The sequence below is a fragment of the Ostrinia furnacalis genome, unplaced genomic scaffold, assembly GCF_004193835.3.
Source record: "Ostrinia furnacalis isolate ACB-3 unplaced genomic scaffold, ASM419383v2 OfSCF1862, whole genome shotgun sequence".
Taxonomy (NCBI): domain Eukaryota; kingdom Metazoa; phylum Arthropoda; class Insecta; order Lepidoptera; family Crambidae; genus Ostrinia; species Ostrinia furnacalis.
In genome coordinates this window covers 1,296,593-1,319,776 of record NW_021132101.1, presented here as the reverse complement: position 1 = coordinate 1,319,776, position 23,184 = coordinate 1,296,593, and the positions used below count along the sequence as shown (strand labels likewise).

General features: G+C 44.1%; 1 protein-coding gene across 7 annotated transcripts in view; it reads left to right on the top strand.

The window, feature by feature from the left end:
- The window catches only part of Arms (Ankyrin repeat-rich membrane spanning), a 68,101-nt gene that overhangs the window by 40,064 nt on the left and 4,853 nt on the right, over nucleotides 1–23,184 (top strand). For all 7 annotated transcript variants that reach the window (XM_028306118.1, XM_028306114.1, XM_028306113.1 and 4 more), the window contains 9 exons: nucleotides 1,291–1,485; nucleotides 2,085–2,364; nucleotides 7,711–7,876; nucleotides 10,747–10,925; nucleotides 11,195–11,304; nucleotides 12,675–12,842; nucleotides 15,293–15,457; nucleotides 16,089–16,191; nucleotides 16,607–16,704. In XM_028306118.1, coding sequence (XP_028161919.1) covers nucleotides 1,291–1,485; nucleotides 2,085–2,364; nucleotides 7,711–7,876; nucleotides 10,747–10,925; nucleotides 11,195–11,304; nucleotides 12,675–12,842; nucleotides 15,293–15,457; nucleotides 16,089–16,191; nucleotides 16,607–16,704 — 1,464 coding nt within the window. The remainder of the gene's footprint in view (nucleotides 1–1,290; nucleotides 1,486–2,084; nucleotides 2,365–7,710; nucleotides 7,877–10,746; nucleotides 10,926–11,194; nucleotides 11,305–12,674; nucleotides 12,843–15,292; nucleotides 15,458–16,088; nucleotides 16,192–16,606; nucleotides 16,705–23,184) is intronic.

The following is a 23,184-nucleotide window of genomic DNA, read 5'->3' as shown; positions in this document are numbered from 1 at the left end:
TCAAAATGGTATAATACCAGAACAAAAGGTTTTATTCCTACCAGATTCGTTTCTGATTGACTAGTTCAATAAACTGTAGGCATTTAAATTTTATAGTATGCGTACTATGACATTTAAATGCCCCTTTGCACGTTCCCGTGTTTACGAATATGTGGCCCTAAAGTACAAAAAAATTCAGCATAAAAGTTTTACATTGATTAATTTTATTTAACCAGACCTACAAAAACTTATTAACCAATAATTAATGTTAACCTATAAATTAACCTATAAAATCTTACCGCTTAACAAGTGCAATATTAATTAATGTTAACAATTAACATTAAGGCCCGTTTTAATTTATGCAATTTTAAATCATATTTAGCTTCATACTCACTTAGTCTGTTCCTTCGTAAATATTTAGAATGCTAATTATTATAACTGTGACTGTTCTAGTACATAATAATCTTTAGAAGGATTTAACATGCTTCATGTATGTGCAGGTTGCTTGGATGGAGGTTAGTCGAGTCTAGTGGTTTGGTGTATTACCCCGTGGCCGTGTCCCTTGTATAAATATTAATGTCGTGAGGTCACCCAGTGTGTGTATACGTTTGAGGCATTTTTTTATATATGGCTACATGTTGAGCAATCATTTTCTCCCTTATTTTTAGAACATATCATTAAATATCATTCGTTGATAGTTGATCTTGACCATTTTGTCAAAGTTACGTGTAATAAGAAAGCTAAATTAATGTGTAATCAGTAAAAACTTTATAGCAATGCTATTTCTATGAAATATTCGTTGTAGCCTGAAACGGAAACGCACACAAATCCATAGTTAATATCAAGTGTTTGCATGATATTGTAATCAATATGTGTATAACCTATTATGTTATCTGTTGTACAACTCGGTGATTTGTGTACGTTGCATGCACTATTTGTGTGTTGTCTCTTTCATTTTCAATAATGGATATTCATTTATTTATGTATCAACGTGAAATCTTGTGAACTCCGTCAGTTCATAATATAACGCGTGAAATTGTAAAGATTGTAATCTACGTCAGATTTTAATCTGACAATTCACAATGTTACGGTGACACGTATCGTATATCGAATAAAAATATATAAGGCTGGGTTGCACCATCTTATTTTAACTTTGACAAACGTCAAAAATCTGTCAAACTCCATACAAAAAACATCGGTTATAGTTACGGTCAAAGTTAGGTGGTGCAACACAGCATAAGACTTTAAACTCCAAAAAACTAAACTGGTTTTAATAAGTTGTCTGTATTGTAAGTTGTTTGTATTATTTAGGCAGTGGAGATAAACAGTAGGCGGGCGTTCTCCGAAAGCAACATCGGCGGATGGGACTACCTTCGGAATATGGTGCAGCTGCCCTTCTACCTTCAGAACTCAGCTCTCAGACGCGTCAAGGCCGCACAGCAGGCTGCCGCTAAGCGCACGCAGGCCATTGGAGCTGATGACTTTTCTACATCGCTGCAGAGATCGGTAAGTGTGATCCTTGGTCAGAAATGTGTGTTATTTACTAGACCGACCAATCTTACCTTAACGTCAAAAATCTGTCAAATTCCATACAAAATGCATCGGTTATCGTCATAATTACGGTTAATTACCCTTTTGACAGGGCTTGCAGCCTACTTAAATTGAGTATTCCTCTTTAAACACTTTGTAATCTGAAACATTTCACTGATGTAGAAAAGTATTTTGTACAGTTCGAAAGAAAGAAATATTTATTACGATGAACATCACTTAGAGAACAAAGAAAGTATACGGAAAAAAGACAGAAATAGCACATAAATATTACAAGGAAATAAAAAGTGAACTGAGCAGTGGCCACCCTTTTGCAACAGCGATGCCCATCACAATGGGACTCCACTCAGCATATGCCGTGGCCCACGGTGAGGAAGGCCACGACGCTGGTTTTCAGTGGGCCCCATGCCGAGTGGAACAGTTCTGTTCAGACCTTCCAGCTAGGTCAAATGACAACTTGCGAAAGTTCGTTGGTAGAAGCTGGATGCGATAAGCCATAGACAATTTATGTGTCCAGGAAGGGACTGTTATAGGTTGATGATGTATGCTGTTTTTAGGTATCAGCCCGCCGCCTCTCATCCACATCCGAGCTCATGTCGAGCCAAGAACGCATAAAGAACCAGTCCGCCAAAGACGTGCCTAGCGCGAGCGTGCAAGCGGCACGTGCGCGGCGCCTCCGTCCATCAGAGTCAGTGGCGTCGTCGGTCGCGTCGGGGCTGCACCGCGCGCCCGCCGCCGGCGCCGCCGACCTTGGCCGCGTGCTGTTGACCGACGACTACTTTAGCGACGTCAACCCGCGGAGCATGCGCCGGCTCATGAACGTGCTCTACGTCACAGGTGAGTGCTGTAGTGGTGTACTGCAGGATGCGTGCTCCTCCGTCCATCAGAGTCAGTGGCGTCGTCGGTCGCGTCGGGGCTGCATCGCGCGCCCGCCGCCGGCGCCGCCGACCTGGGCCGCGTGCTGCTGACTGATGACTACTTTAGTGACGTCAACCCGCGTAGCATGCGCCGGCTCATGAACGTGCTCTACGTCACCGGTGAGTGCTGTGGTAGTGTAATGCAGGATGCGTGCAAGCGGCCCGTCCATCAGAGTCAGTGGCGTCGGGGCTGCACCGCGCGCTGACTAGTTCAGTGACGTCAACCTGCGCAGCATGCGCCGGCTCATAAACGTGCTCTACGTCACCGGTGAGTGCTGAGGTAATGTAATGCAGGATGCGTGCAAGCGGCCCGTCCATCAGAGTCAGTGGCGTCGGGGCTGCACCGCGCGCTGACTACTTCAGCGACGTCAACCCGCGCAGCATGCGCCGGCTCATGAACGTGCTCTACGTCACTAGTGAGTGCTGTAGTGGTGTATTGCAGGATGCGTGCAAGCGGCCCGTCCTTCAGAGTCAGTAGCGTCGTCGGTCGCGTCGGGGCTGCACCGCGCGCTGACTAGTTCAGTNGACATAGCACATGCAGCAAGCTTGCTAAGCCAGTTCAATAATTGTTATTCGGACATACATTGGAAAGCGGCTAAACGAGTTTTACGGTACTTGAAAGGTACAATAGATTACAGTATAGTTTATCAAAAATCTCCATCAATTGTTACTGGCTATGTAGATGCAGATTGGGCATCTAATCTACTTGATAGACGTTCTTATACTGGTTATATATTTACCATAGGTAACTCTGCTGTGTCTTGGGAGAGCAGAAAGCAGAGAACAGTAGCTCTGTCAAGCACAGAGGCGGAGTATATGGCATTATGTGAAGGGGCTAAGGAAGCCAAATTTATTAGAAACTTCTTGTATGAATGTCTTGGTAAATACTTATCAGTCACTTTGTATAATGATAGTCAGTCAGCACAGAAAATGTGTAATAATCAAAATAATCATAATCGCAGTAAACATATAGACATTAGACATCATTATGTAAGAGAAATAATAAATGATAAAGTTGTTAAATTAGAATACTTACCAACTGAAAACATGCCTGCAGATGTCTTGACAAAATGTTTAGGTAAAGATAAACATTGTAATTGTGTTTCTCGTCTTGGTTTAAAATTAATTGCCTAGTTCAAGGGCAGGTTTTGTTGAATTAGAATTTTCAACATATTTTAATTGTAATGCTCAACATATTTTTATTGTATTTTTTCGTTTGGAATAATTGTTTAGTTTAAGGGCAGGTGTTAGAGTATAAACTAAACGATTATTCTGGTAACACAGACGTCCGTGGTGGCGCCACTGAGTGTGCTTCTTGTTTGTGGTCTGTTGTTGTAAAAAAAAACCTGTGTGTAAGCTATAACCTAATAAAATGATACTGTAATACATTTTATGTTTTTACTCAGAAGAAGATATTATGACTAAGAACCTAACAANATATGTGGGCCTAAAGTACTAAACATTTCAGCATAAAAGTTTTACATTAATTTATTTAACCAGACCTTTAAAATCTTACCGCGTAACAAGTGCAATATTAATTAATGTTAACAATTAACATTAACAAATGCTTGTTCTAATTTATGCAATTTTAAATCATATTTAGCTTCATACTCACGTTGTCTGTTCCTTCGTAAATATTTAGAATGCTAACTAATTAATTATTATAACTGTGACTGTTCTAGTACATATAATCTTTAGAAGGATTTAACATGCTTCATGTATGTGCAGGTTGCTTGGATGGAGGTTAGTCGAGTCTAGTGGTTTGGTGTTTTACCCCGTGACCGTGTCCCTTGTATAAATATTAATGTCGTGAGGTCACCCAGTGTGTGTCTACGTTTGAGGCATTTTTTTATATGGCTACATGTTGAGCAATCATTTTCTGCCTTATTTTTATAAAATAAGAAAATATCATTAGACATCATTTGTTGACAGTTTCTTGGCCATTTTGTCAAAGTTACGTGTAATAAGAAAGCTAAATTATTGATTAATCAGTAAAAACTTTATAGCAATGCTATTTCTGTGAAATATTCGTTGTAGCCTGAAACGGAAACGCACACAAATCCATAGTTGATATCAAGTGTTTGCATGATATTGTAATCAATATGTGTATAACCTATTATGTTATCTGTTGTATAACTCGGTGATTTGTGTACGTTGCATGCACTATTTGTGTGTTGTCCCTTTAATTTTCAATAATGGATATTCATTTATTTATGTATGTCAACGTGAAATCTTGTGAACTCCGTCAGTTCATAATATAACGCGTGAAATTGTGAAGATTGTAATCTACGTCAGATTTTAATCTGACAATTCACAATGTTACGGTGACACGTATCGTATATCGAATAAAAATATATAAGGCTGGGTTGCACCATCTTATTTTAACTTTGACAAACGTCAAAAATCTGTCAAACTCCATACAAAAAACATCGGTTATAGTTACGGTCAAAGTTAGGTGGTGCAACACAGCATAAGACTTTAAACTCCAAAAAACTAAACTGATTTTAATAATGTTGTCTGATTTTCTCTTATTATTTAGGCAGTGGAGATAAACAGTAGGCGGGCGTTCTCCGAAAGCAACATCGGCGGATGGGACTACCTTCGGAATATGGTGCAGCTGCCCTTCTACCTTCAGAACTCGGCTCTGAGACGCGTGAAGGCCGCACAGCAGGCTGCCGCTAAGCGCACGCAGGCCATTGGAGCTGATGACTTCTCGACCTCGCTGCAGAGATCGGTAAGTTTAAAGTCAATGTGGGTCAGAACTACCTACGTCTTGTTTGTTTATTTATTATGGCACTTACTTAGACGTATAACATGCTAGACTGCTAGACAGGCATTGCTTGAAGTAGTGCGACATATTGACATTAAGGCTTGGAGCCTACTTAAATTGAGTTTTCTTCCTTGAACTCTGTGGTCAGCCACAAAAATTCACAGATGTATAAACACCATGATGTTCAGTTCTGTCCAGACTATTCTGTTTTGCTGCAAGCCTATTTGTAGAACACCTTCCAGTTAGGTGGAATGACAACTTGTGAAAGTTTGCTGGCAATATCTGCGTGCAACTACCAATTATTATGACAATATCTGTGTTCAGAAAGGTACTATAATGTGCTGATATTGTAAGTATGTTGTTTTTAGGTATCAGCCCGCCGCCTCTCATCCACCTCCGAGCTCATGTCGAGCCAAGAACGGATAAAGAACCAGTCCGCCAAAGACGTGCCTAGCGCGAGCGTGCAAGCGGCACGTGCGCGGCGCCTCCGTCCATCAGAGTCAGTGGCGTCGTCGGTGGCGTCGGGGCTGCACCGCGCGCCCGCCGCCGGCGCCGCCGACCTGGGCCGCGTGCTGTTGACTGATGACTACTTTAGCGACGTCAATCCGCGCAGCATGCGCCGGCTTATGAACGTGCTCTACGTCACTGGTGAGTCCTGTGGTGGTGTATTGCAGGATGCGTGCAAGCGGCCCGTCCTTCAGAATCAGTAGCGTCGTCGGTCGCGTCGGGTCTGTACCACGCGCTGACTACTTCAGCGACGTCAACCCGCGCAGCATGCGCCGGCTCATGAACGTGCTCTACGTCACCGGTGAGTCCTGTGGTGGTGTACTGCAGGATGCGTGCAAGCGGCCCGTCCATCAGAGTCAGTGGCGTCGTCGGTCGCGTCGGGGCTGCACCGCGCGCCCGCCGCCGGCGCCGCCGACCTGGGCCGCGTGCTGTTGACTGACGACTACTTCAGTGACGTCAACCCGCGGAGCATGCGGCGGCTCATGAACGTGCTCTACGTCACTGGTGAGTGCTGTGGTGGTGTATTGCAGGATGCGTGCGCCTCTGTCCATCAGAATCAGTCACGTCGTGGCTGCACCGCGCGCCCGCCGCCGGCGCCGCCGACCTGGGCCGCGTGCTGTTGACCGACGACTACTTCAGTGACGTCAACCCGCGCAGCATGCGCCGGCTCATGAACGTGCTCTACGTCACCGGTGAGTGCTGTGGTGGTCTACTGCAGGATGCGTGCAAGCGGCCCGTCCATCAGAGTCAGTAGCGTCATCGGTCGCGTCGGGGCTGCACCGCGCGCCCGCCGCCGGCGCCGCCGACCTGGGCCGCGTGCTGCTGACCGATGACTACTTTAGTGACGTCAACCCGCGCAGCATGCGCCGGCTCATGAACGTGCTCTACGTCACTGGTGAGTGCTGTGGTGATGTACTGCAGGATGCGTGCAAGCGACCCGTCCATCAGAGTCAGTGGCGTCGGGGCTGCACCGCGCGCTGACTAGTTCAGTGACGTCAACCCGCGCAGCATGCGCCGGTTCATGAACGTGCTCTACGTCACCGGTGAGTGCTGTGGTGGTGTACTGCAGGATGCGTGCAAGCGGCGCCTCCGTCCATCAGAGTCAGTAGCGTCGGCTGCACCGGTTGCTGACTACTTCAGTGACGTCAACCCGCGCAGCATGCGCCGGCTCATGAACGTGCTCTACGTCACCGGTGAGTCCTGTGGTGGTGTACTGCAGGATGCGTGCAAGCGGCCCGTCCTTCAGAGTCAGTAGCGTCGTCGATGGCGTCGGGGCTGCACCGCGCGCTGACTACTTCAGCGACGTCAACCCGCGCAGCATGCGCCGGCTCATGAACGTGCTTTACGTCACCGGTGAGTGCTGAGTAGCTATAGCGATAGCTTGTCCGTGGCATCAGGGCGGCCATAAGACTCTTTGGCTGCGTTTCCATCAAAGATGTGGGAAGCAGCTGAGCTATGAAGATTCGTAACGAAACCCTGCAAAATTGTAGTCGTTTTCTACTTTGTTTTGCTAATGCCCGTTTTCACCATCAATCCCTAATTTTTAAGTGACCCCTTTAAAAACAAAATTCCTGCTTTGTTGCCATAGGGGTCACTTAAAAATTAGGATTTGATGGTGAAAACGAGCATAAGCCTCTCAGCAGTACGAGGATCGATAATAATAATAAATACTCTTTATTGCACACCAGATAAAAAGAACAAAAAGAAAAGGAACACACACAAGGATAAAAAATATAATATATAAAATATTATAAAACAGTGGAAGGATGTGTAGCGAGCGCGTCCCGAGCATCCCTCGCACATCATAAGAACCCAGCCTTATGTCACCTATTAAAATATCGTTATACGTCTAATATAAAAATAACAACATGTTTCTTTTTGGATACTCGATTGACACACTGTAGTGTCTAGATTTGCCCCATCTCTATTCTGAATTACGACCATAATTTTCTACAAACTGATTAATAAATGAACCCAATTTATCGCCAGGTCGTCTTCTAAAAGCATTCCAAATCGAGTTCAACTGGTACCAGCTGGCGTCGTGGGTGAACATGACGGAGCAGTGGCCCTTCCGCACGTCGTGGATCATCTACCACCACGAGACTTATGAAGAACATATTGATGACTCCACCTCGCTCAAGCATATTTATGAAAAGTACGTATTATGGAAGTGCATAAGTGCAGTCTGGAAATCAGTTATAAATCATCACCAACATTTTTTTCTTCCTTATGGCTCTCGCGCGGATTGGGATTAGCCACGACAGGGTCACCAACTTTCTTAGATACTTATAATGGGAGTGAGTTCATCTCCATTTTTATTTTTTTATGCGTAACAAGGCAGGTATTTGACCACAATCGCACCTGGTGTTAAGTGGGATGCCGTCTAGGATAGCATTATTGTCCAACCGTCGACGAAGATCGAAGGAACGCCCTTTCAAATCTGTATAATTTTTATTTAAACTTTCATTTAAAAAATAAGAAGTATTGTCTTTGCGCTCATTAGTTGGCGCCACTAACGAGTGACAGAACAACAGAGTATAGCAGCGACACCCTTTTGAGTAACATTACGATAGTCCTACTNTGAGTACCGAGTGTACCATCTGCGCTATAAATTCTTTATAGAAAAACAAAGGAACGGAGCGGGCCGACATGCGACACAGCCTCCCCGTGCGAACGCTAGTGAAATACTGAGCTCCCGCATTCGAGTGGCCTGCGTGTGGAAATTACAGGGTATTTTGAATGTATGACACGTAATACAAGATTTTTGAAAAAAAATGAACAACAATTTTTTAGACCATTAAATTATCTATCATTTGGTGAAAGAATCATTAAAATCGCTTCAGCCGTTTAGGAGTAGTAGGAAATTTCTATGGTGAAATTAGAAGAAAGTTAAGATTTTTTTCTGTCAAAACTAATAGTTGTAACAAAAAAAACGAACAACAATTTTTTAGTTTAAGATTTTATACATCTCACACATATTTTTCTTTCTTGTTTGGATCATCCATTTAGGAGGAGTAGGGATTCAAAGAGAGGTCTATTTTGCAGTTTTGCCTCACCTATCGCCTTATGTAAATTACCATTTCCTTCAATTAACGGAATTAAATTGTTGTTGTTGTTGACGTATTTGGGGTTTGAATTTATACGTTAGCCTATTTTACAATACATATTATCTTTGGATAGTTGAAGGCCTCGTGTGGCCGTTCAATAATGAAACGTCAACAAAATGATCGACCATCGTAATTTGTAACGTACCTATAAACGCATGGGTTCGTTTTGGTAGTGACAGCAAACACTCCGTAACAGCATAGCTGGGCACCGTTAATCAAATAGTTAACTTCGTTAATCGTTAATCCGTTACTAAAAAAATTAACTTCGTTAAACGTTAAAACGTTACATTTCGGAAGATTTAACGCAAGTTAACGTTAATCGTTAATCCGTTAANGACGTCAACCCGCGCAGCATGCGCCGGCTCATGAACGTGCTTTACGTCACCGGTGAGTGCTGAGTAGCTATAGCGATAGCTTGTCCGTGGCATCAGGGCGGCCATAAGACTCTTTGGCTGCGTTTCCATCAAAGATGTGGGAAGCAGCTGAGCTATGAAGATTCGTAACGAAACCCTGCAAAATTGTAGTCGTTTTCTACTTTGTTTTGCTAATGCCCGTTTTCACCATCAATCCCTAATTTTTAAGTGACCCCTTTAAAAACAAAATTCCTGCTTTGTTGCCATAGGGGTCACTTAAAAATTAGGATTTGATGGTGAAAACGAGCATAAGCCTCTCAGCAGTACGAGGATCGATAATAATAATAAATACTCTTTATTGCACACCAGATAAAAAGAACAAAAAGAAAAGGAACACACACAAGGATAAAAAATATAATATATAAAATATTATAAAACAGTGGAAGGATGTGTAGCGAGCGCGTCCCGAGCATCCCTCGCACATCATAAGAACCCAGCCTTATGTCACCTATTAAAATATCGTTATACGTCTAATATAAAAATAACAACATGTTTCTTTTTGGATACTCGATTGACACACTGTAGTGTCTAGATTTGCCCCATCTCTATTCTGAATTACGACCATAATTTTCTACAAACTGATTAATAAATGAACCCAATTTATCGCCAGGTCGTCTTCTAAAAGCATTCCAAATCGAGTTCAACTGGTACCAGCTGGCGTCGTGGGTGAACATGACGGAGCAGTGGCCCTTCCGCACGTCGTGGATCATCTACCACCACGAGACCTATGAAGAACATATTGATGACTCCACGTCGCTCAAGCATATTTATGAAAAGTACGTATGTTTAATTCATACAACAGCAGGGCTACTCCGAAACGCGTAGTTACGGGTCTATCTGTAAACGTTACTCATGTTGGCATCTCGCTTTGCGTGAGAGGGATAGCATGGCAACATTCGATATTTCGGAAAACGTTTTTCGGAGTCACCCTGCTGAAGTATAATAGTCACTAGTCGGTTAAAAAAGTCAGTCAAGTAAAATCATCATAAATTTTCTAAGATACTAATATTGCCGCTAAATATCCAAATACGCAAAACATCTATGCATAAGATGGGATGGGATCACCACAACTATCCATCCATGTCGCCAAAAGTCGAATTAACGTTCTCTCAAATCTGAAACTTTGAATCATGGCTTGAAAAGCCTTACGTGCATAATCAGGGCTGCCGTATCTGTGTATTGTTCACCCTTAGGAATCTAATAGTGGTGACACCCTTTTCAGTGATAGTACAATAGTCCTACTGTAACTGCTTCAACGCTCACCGGTTAGCGCCACTTTCTTAGCAATTGACAGGACCTTACTCTGATGATGATGATGATCCATCCGACCGATTTCGGCCATGGCGACCGCTCCGACTCCTAGCTGTCTTGGCGGCGCTGGTGTGCCCGAAGATGGCTTACGTAGCCTATTTTCGCGGTAAAATCCCTCGCGCATTGAGGGCATCTGAGCACGCCGCCAACATAGTAGGACCTTACTCTACAAATATAGGCTATAATACTTTTAGAGTAAAACCAGCGATGGGCAGCCTCCGCGAAGCCAGCACCCTCATGGAGCTGGACCGCGACGAGCGCAAGCTGGAGGTGTTCCTGAGCTTCCACCGCGCCACGCTCACCGCCGCCGACCTCAAGATCTTCCTGCCCTTCACCATCAACCTGGACCCCTACATCAAGAAGGTCATCAAAGGTGGGTCGATTTTAAAAGCAAAAGTATTCTTCCAGATTCCACGTCACTTGTTTTTTGCCCGGGAATCAGAGAAACTCGTCAATGTGACATATTATTTGAAATCAGTGTGTAGTTGTCAGATGCAGTATCAGTTATGCTTTTATGATGACCGAGTTTAGCAATTTTAAAACTCTGAAAGTCGTTGTATTGGTGGTTTTGCTGATTATCTTGGAAGACACACTTGTGTGGATAAGGTTTTCTTGACGATGTTTTGTTAATTTTACTTGCAGAAGAGCAGCTGCAGAACGGCTTAGAAGAGGATATGGGCGCCGGTGCAGCGCCCTGGAACACGCCACAGCACATTCGTCAGCCGCACTCGAAGCTGTTCCATAGGAAACATGTGAGTTATCTATATATATATATAAAAGAAAGTCGTGTTAGTTACTTCGCTTATAACTCAAGAACGGCTGAACCGATTTAGCTGAAAATTGTCAGGGAGGTAGTTTAGAGCCAGGAGAAGGACATAGGATACTTTTTATCCCGTTCGAAATTTAAAAAAAGTCTGCTTATTTATTGCCATTAAGGCGGAACAAAGTTCGCCGGGTCAGCTAGTTTAATATAATAGCTTGTCCATAAAAAACAAGTGATAGACAGATACGTTTATAATAATAGGGCATCTAAAAGCACGCACTAAAATTATACTGAGACGTGTAAAAGCACTTTTTAAGTCCAACTACCAAAACTACCCAGCTAAACGTTTGTAAGGAATCAAATTACACCTAAGGCCCAGAAGAGACGGTGAAACGAAACTGCAACTGCTAGTTACTTTTGAGTTGCATCTAAGTTTCTGCCATAGCGTCCGTTGAGAGACCACACATGACGCGACCAGTTTGAAACTTTCAGTTTCAGTTTCATTCATCAGAATCATCAGAAAGTTGCAGTTGCGTTTCACCGTCTGTACTGGGCCTTACTTGTGTTTGACAGTACATGTTTCCAGCATAATATTAAATTGTGCCGTCTCTTTTCATTTCTTTCTTTTCTTGCATTGCATCGTGTACTATCGACTATAGTTCCAGCTACCCATTTCCGGTCATGTCGTCTCGTTCTATCGCAAAAAATCACCATTTGATGAGAGCGAGAGAATAAACGAAAAGGCGTAGCCGGAACTGTTGCCCACTATACAATAAAGTGTCTACTATCTACACTCGACATCAAATAAATCGCACCTCCCGCGACAAGCATTTTCAAACGTATGCATTCCCACTTCCCACCAATATTGGAACCATTTAAAAGCCTAGTTCTAACCTTCATTTCATTAAAGGAAAGGTTCTTACCCCAAAAATGTGTCTTTAGAAGGATCCAGAGTCACTTCTTCAAAAAATAGGTAGTTACGCTAGAGCCAACTTTTATGGCTATAAAACTGTTAAGTTGGGATTAATCGCTATCCATCTGTTAAAGAGGACACGTGTGATCATTATTTGGTTTTATAACCATAAAAATTGGTCTAATTGATCCCATAGGTGGGCCCAAAGTGAGGTATTTTTTCAAGTCACATTTATGGTGTATGTTTATCATTTATTAAGAAATTAAATGTGTTTTTCTTTAAGGATATTTATTGGGCTTTCAAATAACACCAATATTGTTGGGGCACCATGATTGTGTCAGAAGAAAATCGTTAAAGTTCGCGTCGCGGAAGGTGCGGTTTATTTGATGTTGAGTATATTTAAATTTCAAGTTATCAAAAGCTTATACCTCATCTATGTTCGCCAGCGCTCGTCCCCACCAAACCAGTCAGCGCCGCAAGCTCCCTCCAACCAGCCGATGTGGGTGGGCTGGGCCAACACGAGCGGCTACGTGCCGCAGATGGCGCCCTTCGCGCCGCAGCCCGCGCCCGCGCAGAACCCTTATCTCATGCTGAGAACCGCCTTCCCTGCGCTGGTGAGTTCGTTTCAGCCGCGTCCTCTGACCAACGTGCCGCAGCCCGTGCCCGCGCAGAACCCTTATCTAATGCTGCGAACCGCCTTCCCTGCACTGGTGAGTTATGACTAGTTTGTACTGTGTCAGCTAGCGTTCATCCCCTCGCAACCTCCGACCTATGTGGGTGGGCTGGCTACGAGCTAACAACACGAACCCCTACCCTATGCTGTGGAATGCAATCCCAGCACTGGTGAGTAATTACTAGTTTGTAGTATGACTGCCATGCAGCATTCGTCCCTCCTAACCAGTCAGCCTCCTAACCAACCTATGTGGGTGGGCTGGGACAACACCGTGCCGCAGAAAGCTCCCGCGCAGCACCCTTATCTAATACTGAGGACCGCCTTCCCCGCACTGGTAAGTAATTACTAGTTTTATCTTACCTATGTCTTTCCCGGCAACCAGTCAGCGCCGCAAGCTCCCTCCAACCAGCCGATGTGGGTGGGCTGGGCCAACACGAGCGGCTACGTGCCGCAGATGGCGCCCTTCGCGCCGCAGCCCGCGCCCGCGCAGAACCCTTATCTAATGCTGAGAACCGCCTTCCCTGCGCTGGTGAGTTATGACTAGTTTATATGTTACCTAGGTATATTCTTCGCTCCTAACCATTCAGCGCCGCCCGCGTCCTCTAACCAACGTGGTTGGGCTGGGTCAACACCGTGCTGCAGCCCGCGCCCGCGCAGAATCCTTATCTAATGCTGCGGACTGCCTTCCCCGCACTGGTAAGTGATTACTAGTTTGTATCCTACCTAGGTACATCCTCTGCTCCTAACCAGCCAGGGTTGCCTGTGCCCGTGTAGCCAGAACCCCTACCTCATGCTGCGGACTGCCTTCCCTGCGCTGGTGAGTAGTTTGGACTATGTCTGCTAGCGCTCCTTCCTGCTTAACCAGTCAGCGCTGCCCGCGTTCTCTAACCAACGTATATGGGAGGGCTGGGTCAACACCGTGCCGCAAATAGCGCCCGCGCAGAACCCTTATCTGATGCTGCGGATCGCTTTTTCTGTGCTAGTAAGTAATCGCTAGTTTGTAGTATGACTGCCATGCAGCATTCGTCCCTTCTAACCAGTCAGCCTCCTAACCAACCTTCGTGGGTGAGCTGGGTCAACACCGTGCCGTGTCCGTTTTGCCAGAACCTCTACCTCATGCTTTGGACTGCATTCCCTGCGCTGGTGAGTGATTACTAGTTTGTACTATGACTGCCATGCAGCATTCGTCCTCTCCTATCCAGTCAGCGCCCGCGCAACACCCTTATCTAATACTGAGGACCACCTTCCCCGCACTGGTAAGTAATTACTAGTTTTATCTTACCTATCTATGTCCTCCCCGGCTACCAGTCAGCGCCGCAAGCTCCGTCCAACCAGCCTATGTGGGTGGGCTGGGCCAACACGAGCGGCTACGTGCCGCAGATGGCGCCCTTCGCGCCGCAGCCCGCGCCCGCGCAGAACCCTTATCTAATGCTGAGAACCGCCTTCCCTGCACTGGTAAGTGATGACTAGTTTGTACTGTGTCAGCTAGCGTTCATCCCCTCGAGCTAACAAGACGAACCCCTACCCGATGCTGTGGAATGCAATCCCAGCGCTGATGAGTAATTACTAGTTTGTACTATGACTGCCATGCAGCATTCGTCCTCTCCTAACCAGTCAGCGCCGCCCGCGTCCTCTAACCAACGTATATGGGTGGGATGGGTCAACACCGTGCCGCAGATAGCGCCCGCGCAGAACCCTTATCTAATGCTGCGAACCGCCTTCCCTGGGCTGGTGAGTGATTACTAGTTTATACTGTATCAGCTAGCGTTCATCCCCTCGCAACCTCCGACCTATACGGGTGGGCTGGGTTACTACGAGCTAACAACACGAACCCCTACCCGATGCTGTGGAATGCAATCCCAGCACTGGTGAGTAATTACTAGTTTATACTGTGACTGCCATGCAGCATTCGTCCTCTCCTAACTTTAACTTTAACCAACGTATATGGGTGGGATGGGTCAACACCGTGCAGCAGAAAGCTCCCGCGCAGCACCCTTATCTAATGCTGAGGACCGCTTTCCCTGCGCTGGTAAGTTATGACTAGTTTATATGTTAACTAGGTATATTCTTCGTTCCTAACCATTCAGCGCCGCCCGCGTCCTCTAACCAACGTATATGGGTGGGATGGGTCAACACCGTGCCGCAGAAAGCGCCCGCGCAGCACCCTTATCTAATACTGAGAAGCGCCTTCCCCGCACTGGTAAGTAATTACTAGTTTTATCTTACCTATGTCCTCCCCGGCTACCAGTCAACGCGGCAAGCTTCCTCCAACCAGATCTATGGAAGAGACGTTTTGACATTTCAGAAAAAATACTTTGATTCGGTATCCATTGCCCCATTGATTGGTGTTGTTATGCACCCTATTTCATTATCATTATATTTTCTCCCCAGGGTGACGTGTCAGGCCTCCGTCTATCAACTCTAAGCGTGGACCGCGTGTGCTCATTAGCTCGGGGCGCGCTTGGAGCAGGTGGGGAAGCGGCGGCGGCTGCTCTACAGAAACACAGAGTCTGCGGCCTCGCGCTCGCTGCCTGCCGGCTACAGGACCTAGCGCCGGTAAGTTAATACTATTAGCTCTCTTTTGGGTAATATTATTTCAGCTACAGTCTGCTGCTGGACGTCGCTAAGGAGCGCAACAAGGCACAATCACGTAGATGTAAGTCAAAAAACAAAGAATGCTCGGATATTTCCATCCCTCTCACACAAAGCAAGATTGCATGAGTGACAGTGACAGATATCCAAAACTACGTAAACGAAGTAGCCCTGCAGGTTCAGTTAGGGCTTTTGTCTAAACTTCGAGCCAGAGCGTGGACCGCGTGTGGGAGGCGGCGGCGGCGCTGCAGAAACACCGCGTCTGCGTCCTCGCGCTCGCTGCCTGCCGTCTGCAAGACCTAGCACCGATACGTTCATCTTCTAGCTTTCAGAATCTTAATTTCGGTTATTCTACTACTGTTTGGCGTTCCAGGAGTCTCCAAAGTGTAGGGGTCGGCAAACCAATCTCGAAAAAGACAGGTTCTCATCAATTTAATTCAATCATGAAATACGGGATGTGCAATTTGTTATTGTGGGAAACTGATGCTTATTTTAAAGCTATCCTGGCCAAATCTTTACTGTAAATCGCCGAAGCCAATTATGATTTATCTAGAGTAATTTCACCCCTCTAGTTCTAAACATTTTTTCTTTTCAGATTCTAGAACTGCCCTTCGGTGACTGGGAGTTATTCAAATTGCTGATCATAAATCTCCGTGAGATCGAAGCCCACTTGCCTACCAGTGCACCTACAGTGAATGGTAAGTAAAATATGGAACGCATCAAATCTTTTTTTCTAGACCAGGGGTGGCCAACCGGTCGATCGTGGCAAGAAATAAAATACTACATGATTGTGTACTAACTATGCTTTTTCATTTAAGATTTCAAGAAGTATGTAAGTGATAGATCGCCCAGGGTTTCGTTAGTAAACAGTAGATCTTATGTCTAATCAAGTTGGCCACCCCTGGTCTAGACTATTGGTAGAGCCGGCTGATAGTAATTAAAACATTATTCTTGCCTTTTCTATTCTCACCTCTCACTTTAACATACTGGCCGCTAATAGAACAGTGAAGGCTGATTTACATACTGCCCGCTGCAAAGTGAAGGCTTATTTAGCCCCGGGAGAAAATTAAGTTATGGTTGACACTTTCCTAAGCATTTTTTACGGTTTTTCAGTAATTACCGATAAAGCAGCAGAAACAGAACCTGACTCAGTGAAAACAAGACCAGTGATTGAACACCAACGCAGCCGCCCCTCAAATGTGGAAAAACAGGTAATTAAATTCATTACAAATCTTTTGCAAAGTTAGACGAACAAAATTAATTCTAAAATACTTAATGGTATTGGTAAGTAGTATTTATTTAAATATAGCAAGGAATATACTCATTACAATTTGATCTAAATTACATTAAAATTTTGCAGCCATATGCGGAATATCAGGTGATTATTAGACGTGTGAATAGTATCAGTGTTTTAGCATTTTTTTTTTACATTTTTGCACTAGGCACCTATAGTTGTTCTGCACAATTTAATTTATTTTATTATGTGTTCTGTATGGTTAGTAAATAAAAATATTTAATGAATTACATTGGAAAGGATGATCAAAAAACTAAGATAAACGGTACTTCTCTTGCATGTTTAGAATTTCCTATTTCCGTCGCCGTTATTTGGCACTTAAAGTTGAAGAACATCCACTAATAAGGACCCCTTTAGCTATGTAATATTTTACCATTACACACATAGACCTACGTCATTCACTCAAGTAGTTGTTTTTATAGTATTTTAGTTGTGTCGACAGTATCATGGAATATTTTAACTGTGTCAAATGATACTTAATATTAGAAAACAATATTGCTACTGAGCGCGAATTTATAGAGGTCCTCAAGGCCGTTTAATTGCGTACGATTTTATGTTTATTTATTTTTATGTTATCAAGATACAGATGACGCTGATATATCAAAGATATTTTGCGTTGTAGAACGCCACCAAGCTTTGTTTTTGTAGTATTCTTTGTGCGCTTATTGACAGACAAAAGAAATCACCAGCCAAGTATATTCCTAAAACGATCATTATTTCTAGCGATCCAGTCTGGACGCTGAAAGTCATCTGAAATAATAATAATAAATAAATAAATAATCTTTNCGTTATACGTCTAATATAAAAATAACAACATGTTTATTTTTGGATACTCGATTGACACACTGTCGTATCTAGATTTGCCCCATCTCTATTCTGAATTACGATCTTAATTTTCTACAAACTGATTAATAAATGAACCCAATTTATCACCAGGTCGTCTTCTAAAAGCATTCCAAATCGAGTTCAACTGGTACCAGCTGGCGTCGTGGGTGAACATGACGGAGCAGTGGCCCTTCCGCACGTCGTGGATCATCTACCACCACGAGACTTATGAAGAACATATTGATGACTCCACCTCGCTCAAGCATATTTATGAAAAGTACGTATTATGGAAGTGCATAAGTGCAGTCTGGAAATCAGTTATAAATCATCACCAACATTTTTTTCTTCCTTATGGCTCTCGCGCGGATTGGGATTAGCCACGACAGGGTCACCAACTTTCTTAGATACTTATAATGGGAGTGAGTTCATCTCCATTTTTATTTTTTTATGCGTAACAAGGCAGGTATTTGACCACAATCGCACCTGGTGTTAAGTGGGATGCCGTCTAGGATAGCATTATTGTCCAACCGTCGACGAAGATCGAAGGAACGCCCTTTCAAATCTGTATAATTTTTATTTAAACTTTCATTTAAAAAATAAGAAGTATTGTCTTTGCGCTCATTAGTTGGCGCCACTAACGAGTGACAGAACAACAGAGTATAGCAGCGACACCCTTTTGAGTAACATTACGATAGTCCTACTGCTTCAACGCTCACCGGTTAGCGCCTCTTTCTTAGCGAGAAACAGTACCTTCGTTCGTTCGTTCGTTCGTTTCAGCCGAAAGACGTCCACTGCTGGACAAAGGAACTTACTACAAAATAATAAAGTCAATAATACTTTTAGAGTAAAACCAGCGATGGGCAGCCTCCGCGAAGCCAGCACCCTCATGGAGCTGGACCGCGACGAGCGCAAGCTGGAGGTGTTCCTGAGCTTCCACCGCGCCACGCTCACCGCCGCCGACCTCAAGATCTTCCTGCCCTTCACCATCAACCTGGACCCCTACATCAAGAAGGTCATCAAAGGTGGGTCCATTTTAAAAGTAAAACTATTCTTCCAGATTCGACGTCACTTGTTTTTTGTCGGGGAATCAGAGAAACTCGTCAATGTGACATATTATTAAATTTGAAATCAGTGTGTAGTTGTCAGATGCTGTATCAGTTATGCTTTTATGATGACCGAATTTAGCAATTTTAAAACTCTGAAAACCGTTGTATTGGTGGTTTTGCTGATTATCTTGGAAGACACTCTTGTGTGGATAAGGTTTTCTTGACGATGTTTTGTTAATTTTACTTGCAGAAGAGCAGCTGCAGAACGGCTTAGAAGAGGATATGGGCGCCGGTGCAGCGCCCTGGAACACGCCACAGCACATTCGTCAGCCGCACTCAAAGCTGTTCCATAGGAAACATGTGAGTTAGCTAATAAAATATCTTAGTACCTTGTCCATAAAAAACAAATGATAGAAAGATAAATTTATAATAATGGGGCATCTAAGAGCATGTACTAAAATTATACTGGGTCGTGTAAAAGCACTTTTTAAGTCCAACTACCAAAACTACCCAGCTAAACGTTTGCAAGGAATCAAATTACACCTTAATCGTGTTTGACAGTACATGTTTCCAGCATCCTTATATTAAAAATAAATTACAACAAGTTGTGCCGTCTCTTATGTGCATTTCTTTTTTTTTTTGTTTTGTATCGTGTACTATCGGCCACAGTTCCAGCTACCCATTTCCGGTCATGTCGTCTCGTTCTATCGCAAAGAATCACCATTTGATGAGAGCGAGAGAATAAACGAAAACGCGTAGCCGGAACTGTTGCCCACTATACAATAAAGTGTCTACTATCTATTTACATTTCAAGTTATCAAAAGCTTATACCTCATCTATGTTCGTCAGCGCTCGTCCCCACCAAACCAGTCAGCGCCGCAAGCTCCCTCCAACCAGCCGATGTGGGTGGGCTGGGCCAACACGAGCGGCTACGTGCCGCAGATGGCGCCCTTCGCGCCGCAGCCCGCGCCCGCGCAGAACCCTTATTTGATGCTGAGAACCGCCTTCCCCGCGCTGGTAAGTAGTTTGGACTATGTCTGCTAGCGCTCTTTTCTGTCTAATGATTCAGCGCCGCCCGCGTCCTCTGACCAACGTGCCGCAGCCCGCGCCCGCGCAGAACCCTTATTTAATGCTGAGGACCGCCTTCCCTGCACTGGTAAGTAATGACTAGTTTGTATCCTACCTACCATTCTTCGCTCCTAACCAGCCAGCGTTGCCTGTGCCCGTGTAGCCAGAACCTCTACCTCATGCTGCGGACTGCCTTACCTGCGCTGGTGAGAAGTTAGGACTATGTCTGCTAGCGCTCCTTCCTGCCTAACTATTCAGCGCCGCCCGCGTCCCCTAACTAACGTATATGGGAGGGCTGGGTCAACACCGTGCCGCAAATAGCGCCCTCGCACAACCCTTATCTGATGCTGCGGATCGCTTTTTCTGCGCTAGTAAGTAATCGCTAGTTTGTAGTATGACTGCCATGCAGCATTCGTCCCTTCTAACCAGTCAACCTCCTAACCAACCTTCGTGGGTGAGCTGGGTCAACACCGTGCCGTGTCCGTTTTGCCAGAACCTCTACCTCATGCTTTGGACTGCCTTCCCTGCGCTGGTGAGTGATTACTAGTTTGTACTATGACTGCCATGCAGCATTCGTCCTCTCCTATCCAGTCAGCGCCCGCGCAGCACCCTTATTTAATACTGAGGACCGCCTTCCCCGCACTGGTAAGTAATTACAAGTTTATATCTTACTTATGTCCTTCCCGGCAACCAGTCAGCGCCGCAAGCTCCCTCCAACCAGCCGATGTGGGTGGGCTGGGCCAACACGAGCGGCTACGTGCCGCAGATGGCGCCCTTCGCGCCGCAGCCCGCGCCCGCGCAGAACCCTTATCTCATGCTGCGGACCGCCTTCCCTGCGCTGGTGAGTGATGGATACATGTAAATAGGCTAGTTGCCTAAAAAAATTTTTTTAGTCCGTAATGTTTAATATCAAAAAATATTGGACACATATATTTTTATTTGTCAATCTAACAAATAATTACATAGTTATGGTGCGTTGAAGTTGCGCACGACGTCACAACGTGCGGCATTTTTAAGCAAGGGTTGACGTCACGGGCCTCTTCTTATGAACTTTGGGGGGCTTTATCTCTTTAAATTTTCATTAGTTTGAAAAAGTGAAAAATACGTGTAGAGTATTTTTTGATAAGTTAACTGACGGACTAATTAAAACTCTTGCTTTTTGACCCAGGCAACATCCCCTTGTGATTGTGTTTTGATAACTACAAAAAATAATGGCAAATTAGGTATTTGTTACCAATAATTCCAAGACCCAACTTCTAGTCCTGAAAACTGTTAAGTGTACTTGCGCCACTAGACAAGCTACAAAATGTGACAGTTGTAATTTGAAATCGCTTCGCTCCAGTATTTGCTCCGTAAAGTGATATCGGAACTACAACTATTCAATTGTCTGTAATGAAAAGTAGCTTTGAATTCAATATTGAGCTCGCGACCTATTGACATTGCTTCCACAGAAGAAAAGTTTTCTAATCCCTATAACGATGGGGTAAGTCAATGGGCATAATCCATGACATCTTGGTCCCCATTGCCATATAAAATATATCGCATATTTAATGTAAATCTAAACACTTCTTTACTCCACTCAGCCTTGGTGCAAACCGTAGGTTGATAATGTTGCGTACCTTACTTCATTATCATTATGTTTCTTCCCAGGGTGACGTGTCAGGCCTCCGTCTATCAACTCTAAGCGTGGACCGCGTGTGCTCATTAGCTCGGGGCGCGCTTGGAGCAGGTGGGGAAGCGGCGGCGGCTGCTCTACAGAAACACAGAGTCTGCGGCCTCGCGCTCGCTGCCTGCCGGCTACAGGACCTAGCGCCGGTAAGTTAATACTATTAGCTCTCTTTTGGGTAATATTATTTCAGCTACAGTCTGCTGCTGGACGTCGCTAAGGAGCGCAACACGCCACAATCACGTAGATGTAAGTCAAAAAACAAAGAATGCTCGGATATTCCATCCCTCTCACACAAAGCAAGATTGCATGAGTGACAGTGACAGATATCCAAAACTACGTAAACGAAGTAGCCCTGCAGGATCAGTCAGGGTTTTTGTCTAAACTTCGAGCCTGAGAGTGGACCGCGTGTGGAAGACGGTGGCGGCGGCGCTGCAGAAACACCGCGTCTGCGGCCTCGCGCTCGCTGCCTGCCGTCTGCAAGACCTAGCACCGGTAAGTTCATCTTCTAGCTTTCAGAATCTTAATTTCGGTTATTCTACTACTGTTCGGCGTTCCAGGAGTCTCCAAAGTGTAGGGGTCGGCAAACCAATCTCGAAAAAGACAGGTTCTCATCAATTTAATTCAATCATGAAATACGGGATGTGCAATTTGTTATTATGGGAAACTGATGCTTATTTTAAAGCTTAAATCTTTGTTGTAAATTGCCTAAGCCAAGCATGATTTTCACCCTTCTAGTTCTAAACATTTTTTCTTTTCAGATTCTAGAACTGCCCTTCGGCGACTGGGAGTTGTTCAAATTGTTGATCATAAATCTTCGTGAGATCGAAGCCCACTTGCCTACCAGTGCACCTACAGTAAATGGTAAGTAAAAATTAAATATGGAACGCATCAAATATTTTTTTCTAGACTATTAATTGTAGACCTGGATGATGTAATTAAACCAACATTCTTGCCTTTTCTATCCTCACCCCTCACACCATCATAATGGCCACTAATAGAACAGTGAAGGCTGATTTACATACTGCCCGCTAATTAGAAAGTGAAGGCTTATTTAGCCCCGAGAGAAAATTTAGTTATGGTTGACACAAAACTAAGTTAATAAGAAGAAAATATAAGATCTTTCCTAAGCATTTTTTACGGTTTTTCAGTAATTACCGATAAAGCAGCAGAAACAGAACCTGACTCAGTGAAAACAAGACCAGTGATTGAACACCAACGCAGCCGCCCGTCAAATGTGGAAAAACAGGTAATTAAATTCATTACAAATCTTTTACAAAGTTAGACGAACAAAATTAATTCTAAAATACTTAATGGTAGTGATAAGTAGTATTTATTGAAATATAGCAAGGAATATACTCATTACAATTTGGTCTAATTACATTAAAATTTTGCAGCCATATGCGGAATATCAGGTGATTATTAGACGTGTGAATAGTGTCAGTGTTTTAGCATTTTTTTTTTACATTTTTGCACTAGGCACCTATAGTTGTTCTGCACTTATTTTATTACCTATGTGTTCTGTATATGTATGGTTAGTAAATAAAAATGTTAAATGAGATACATTGGAAAGGCTGATCAAAAAACTAAGATAAACGATACTTCTCTTGCATGTTTAGAATTTCCTATTTCCGTCGCCGTTATTTGTCACCTAAAGTTGAAGAATATCCACTAATAAGATTTAGGACCCCTTTAGCTATGTAATATTTCAAGATACAACGTAACACACATAGACATATGACATTAACTCAAGTAGTTGTTTTTATAGAATTTTAGTTGGTTTCAGAAATCA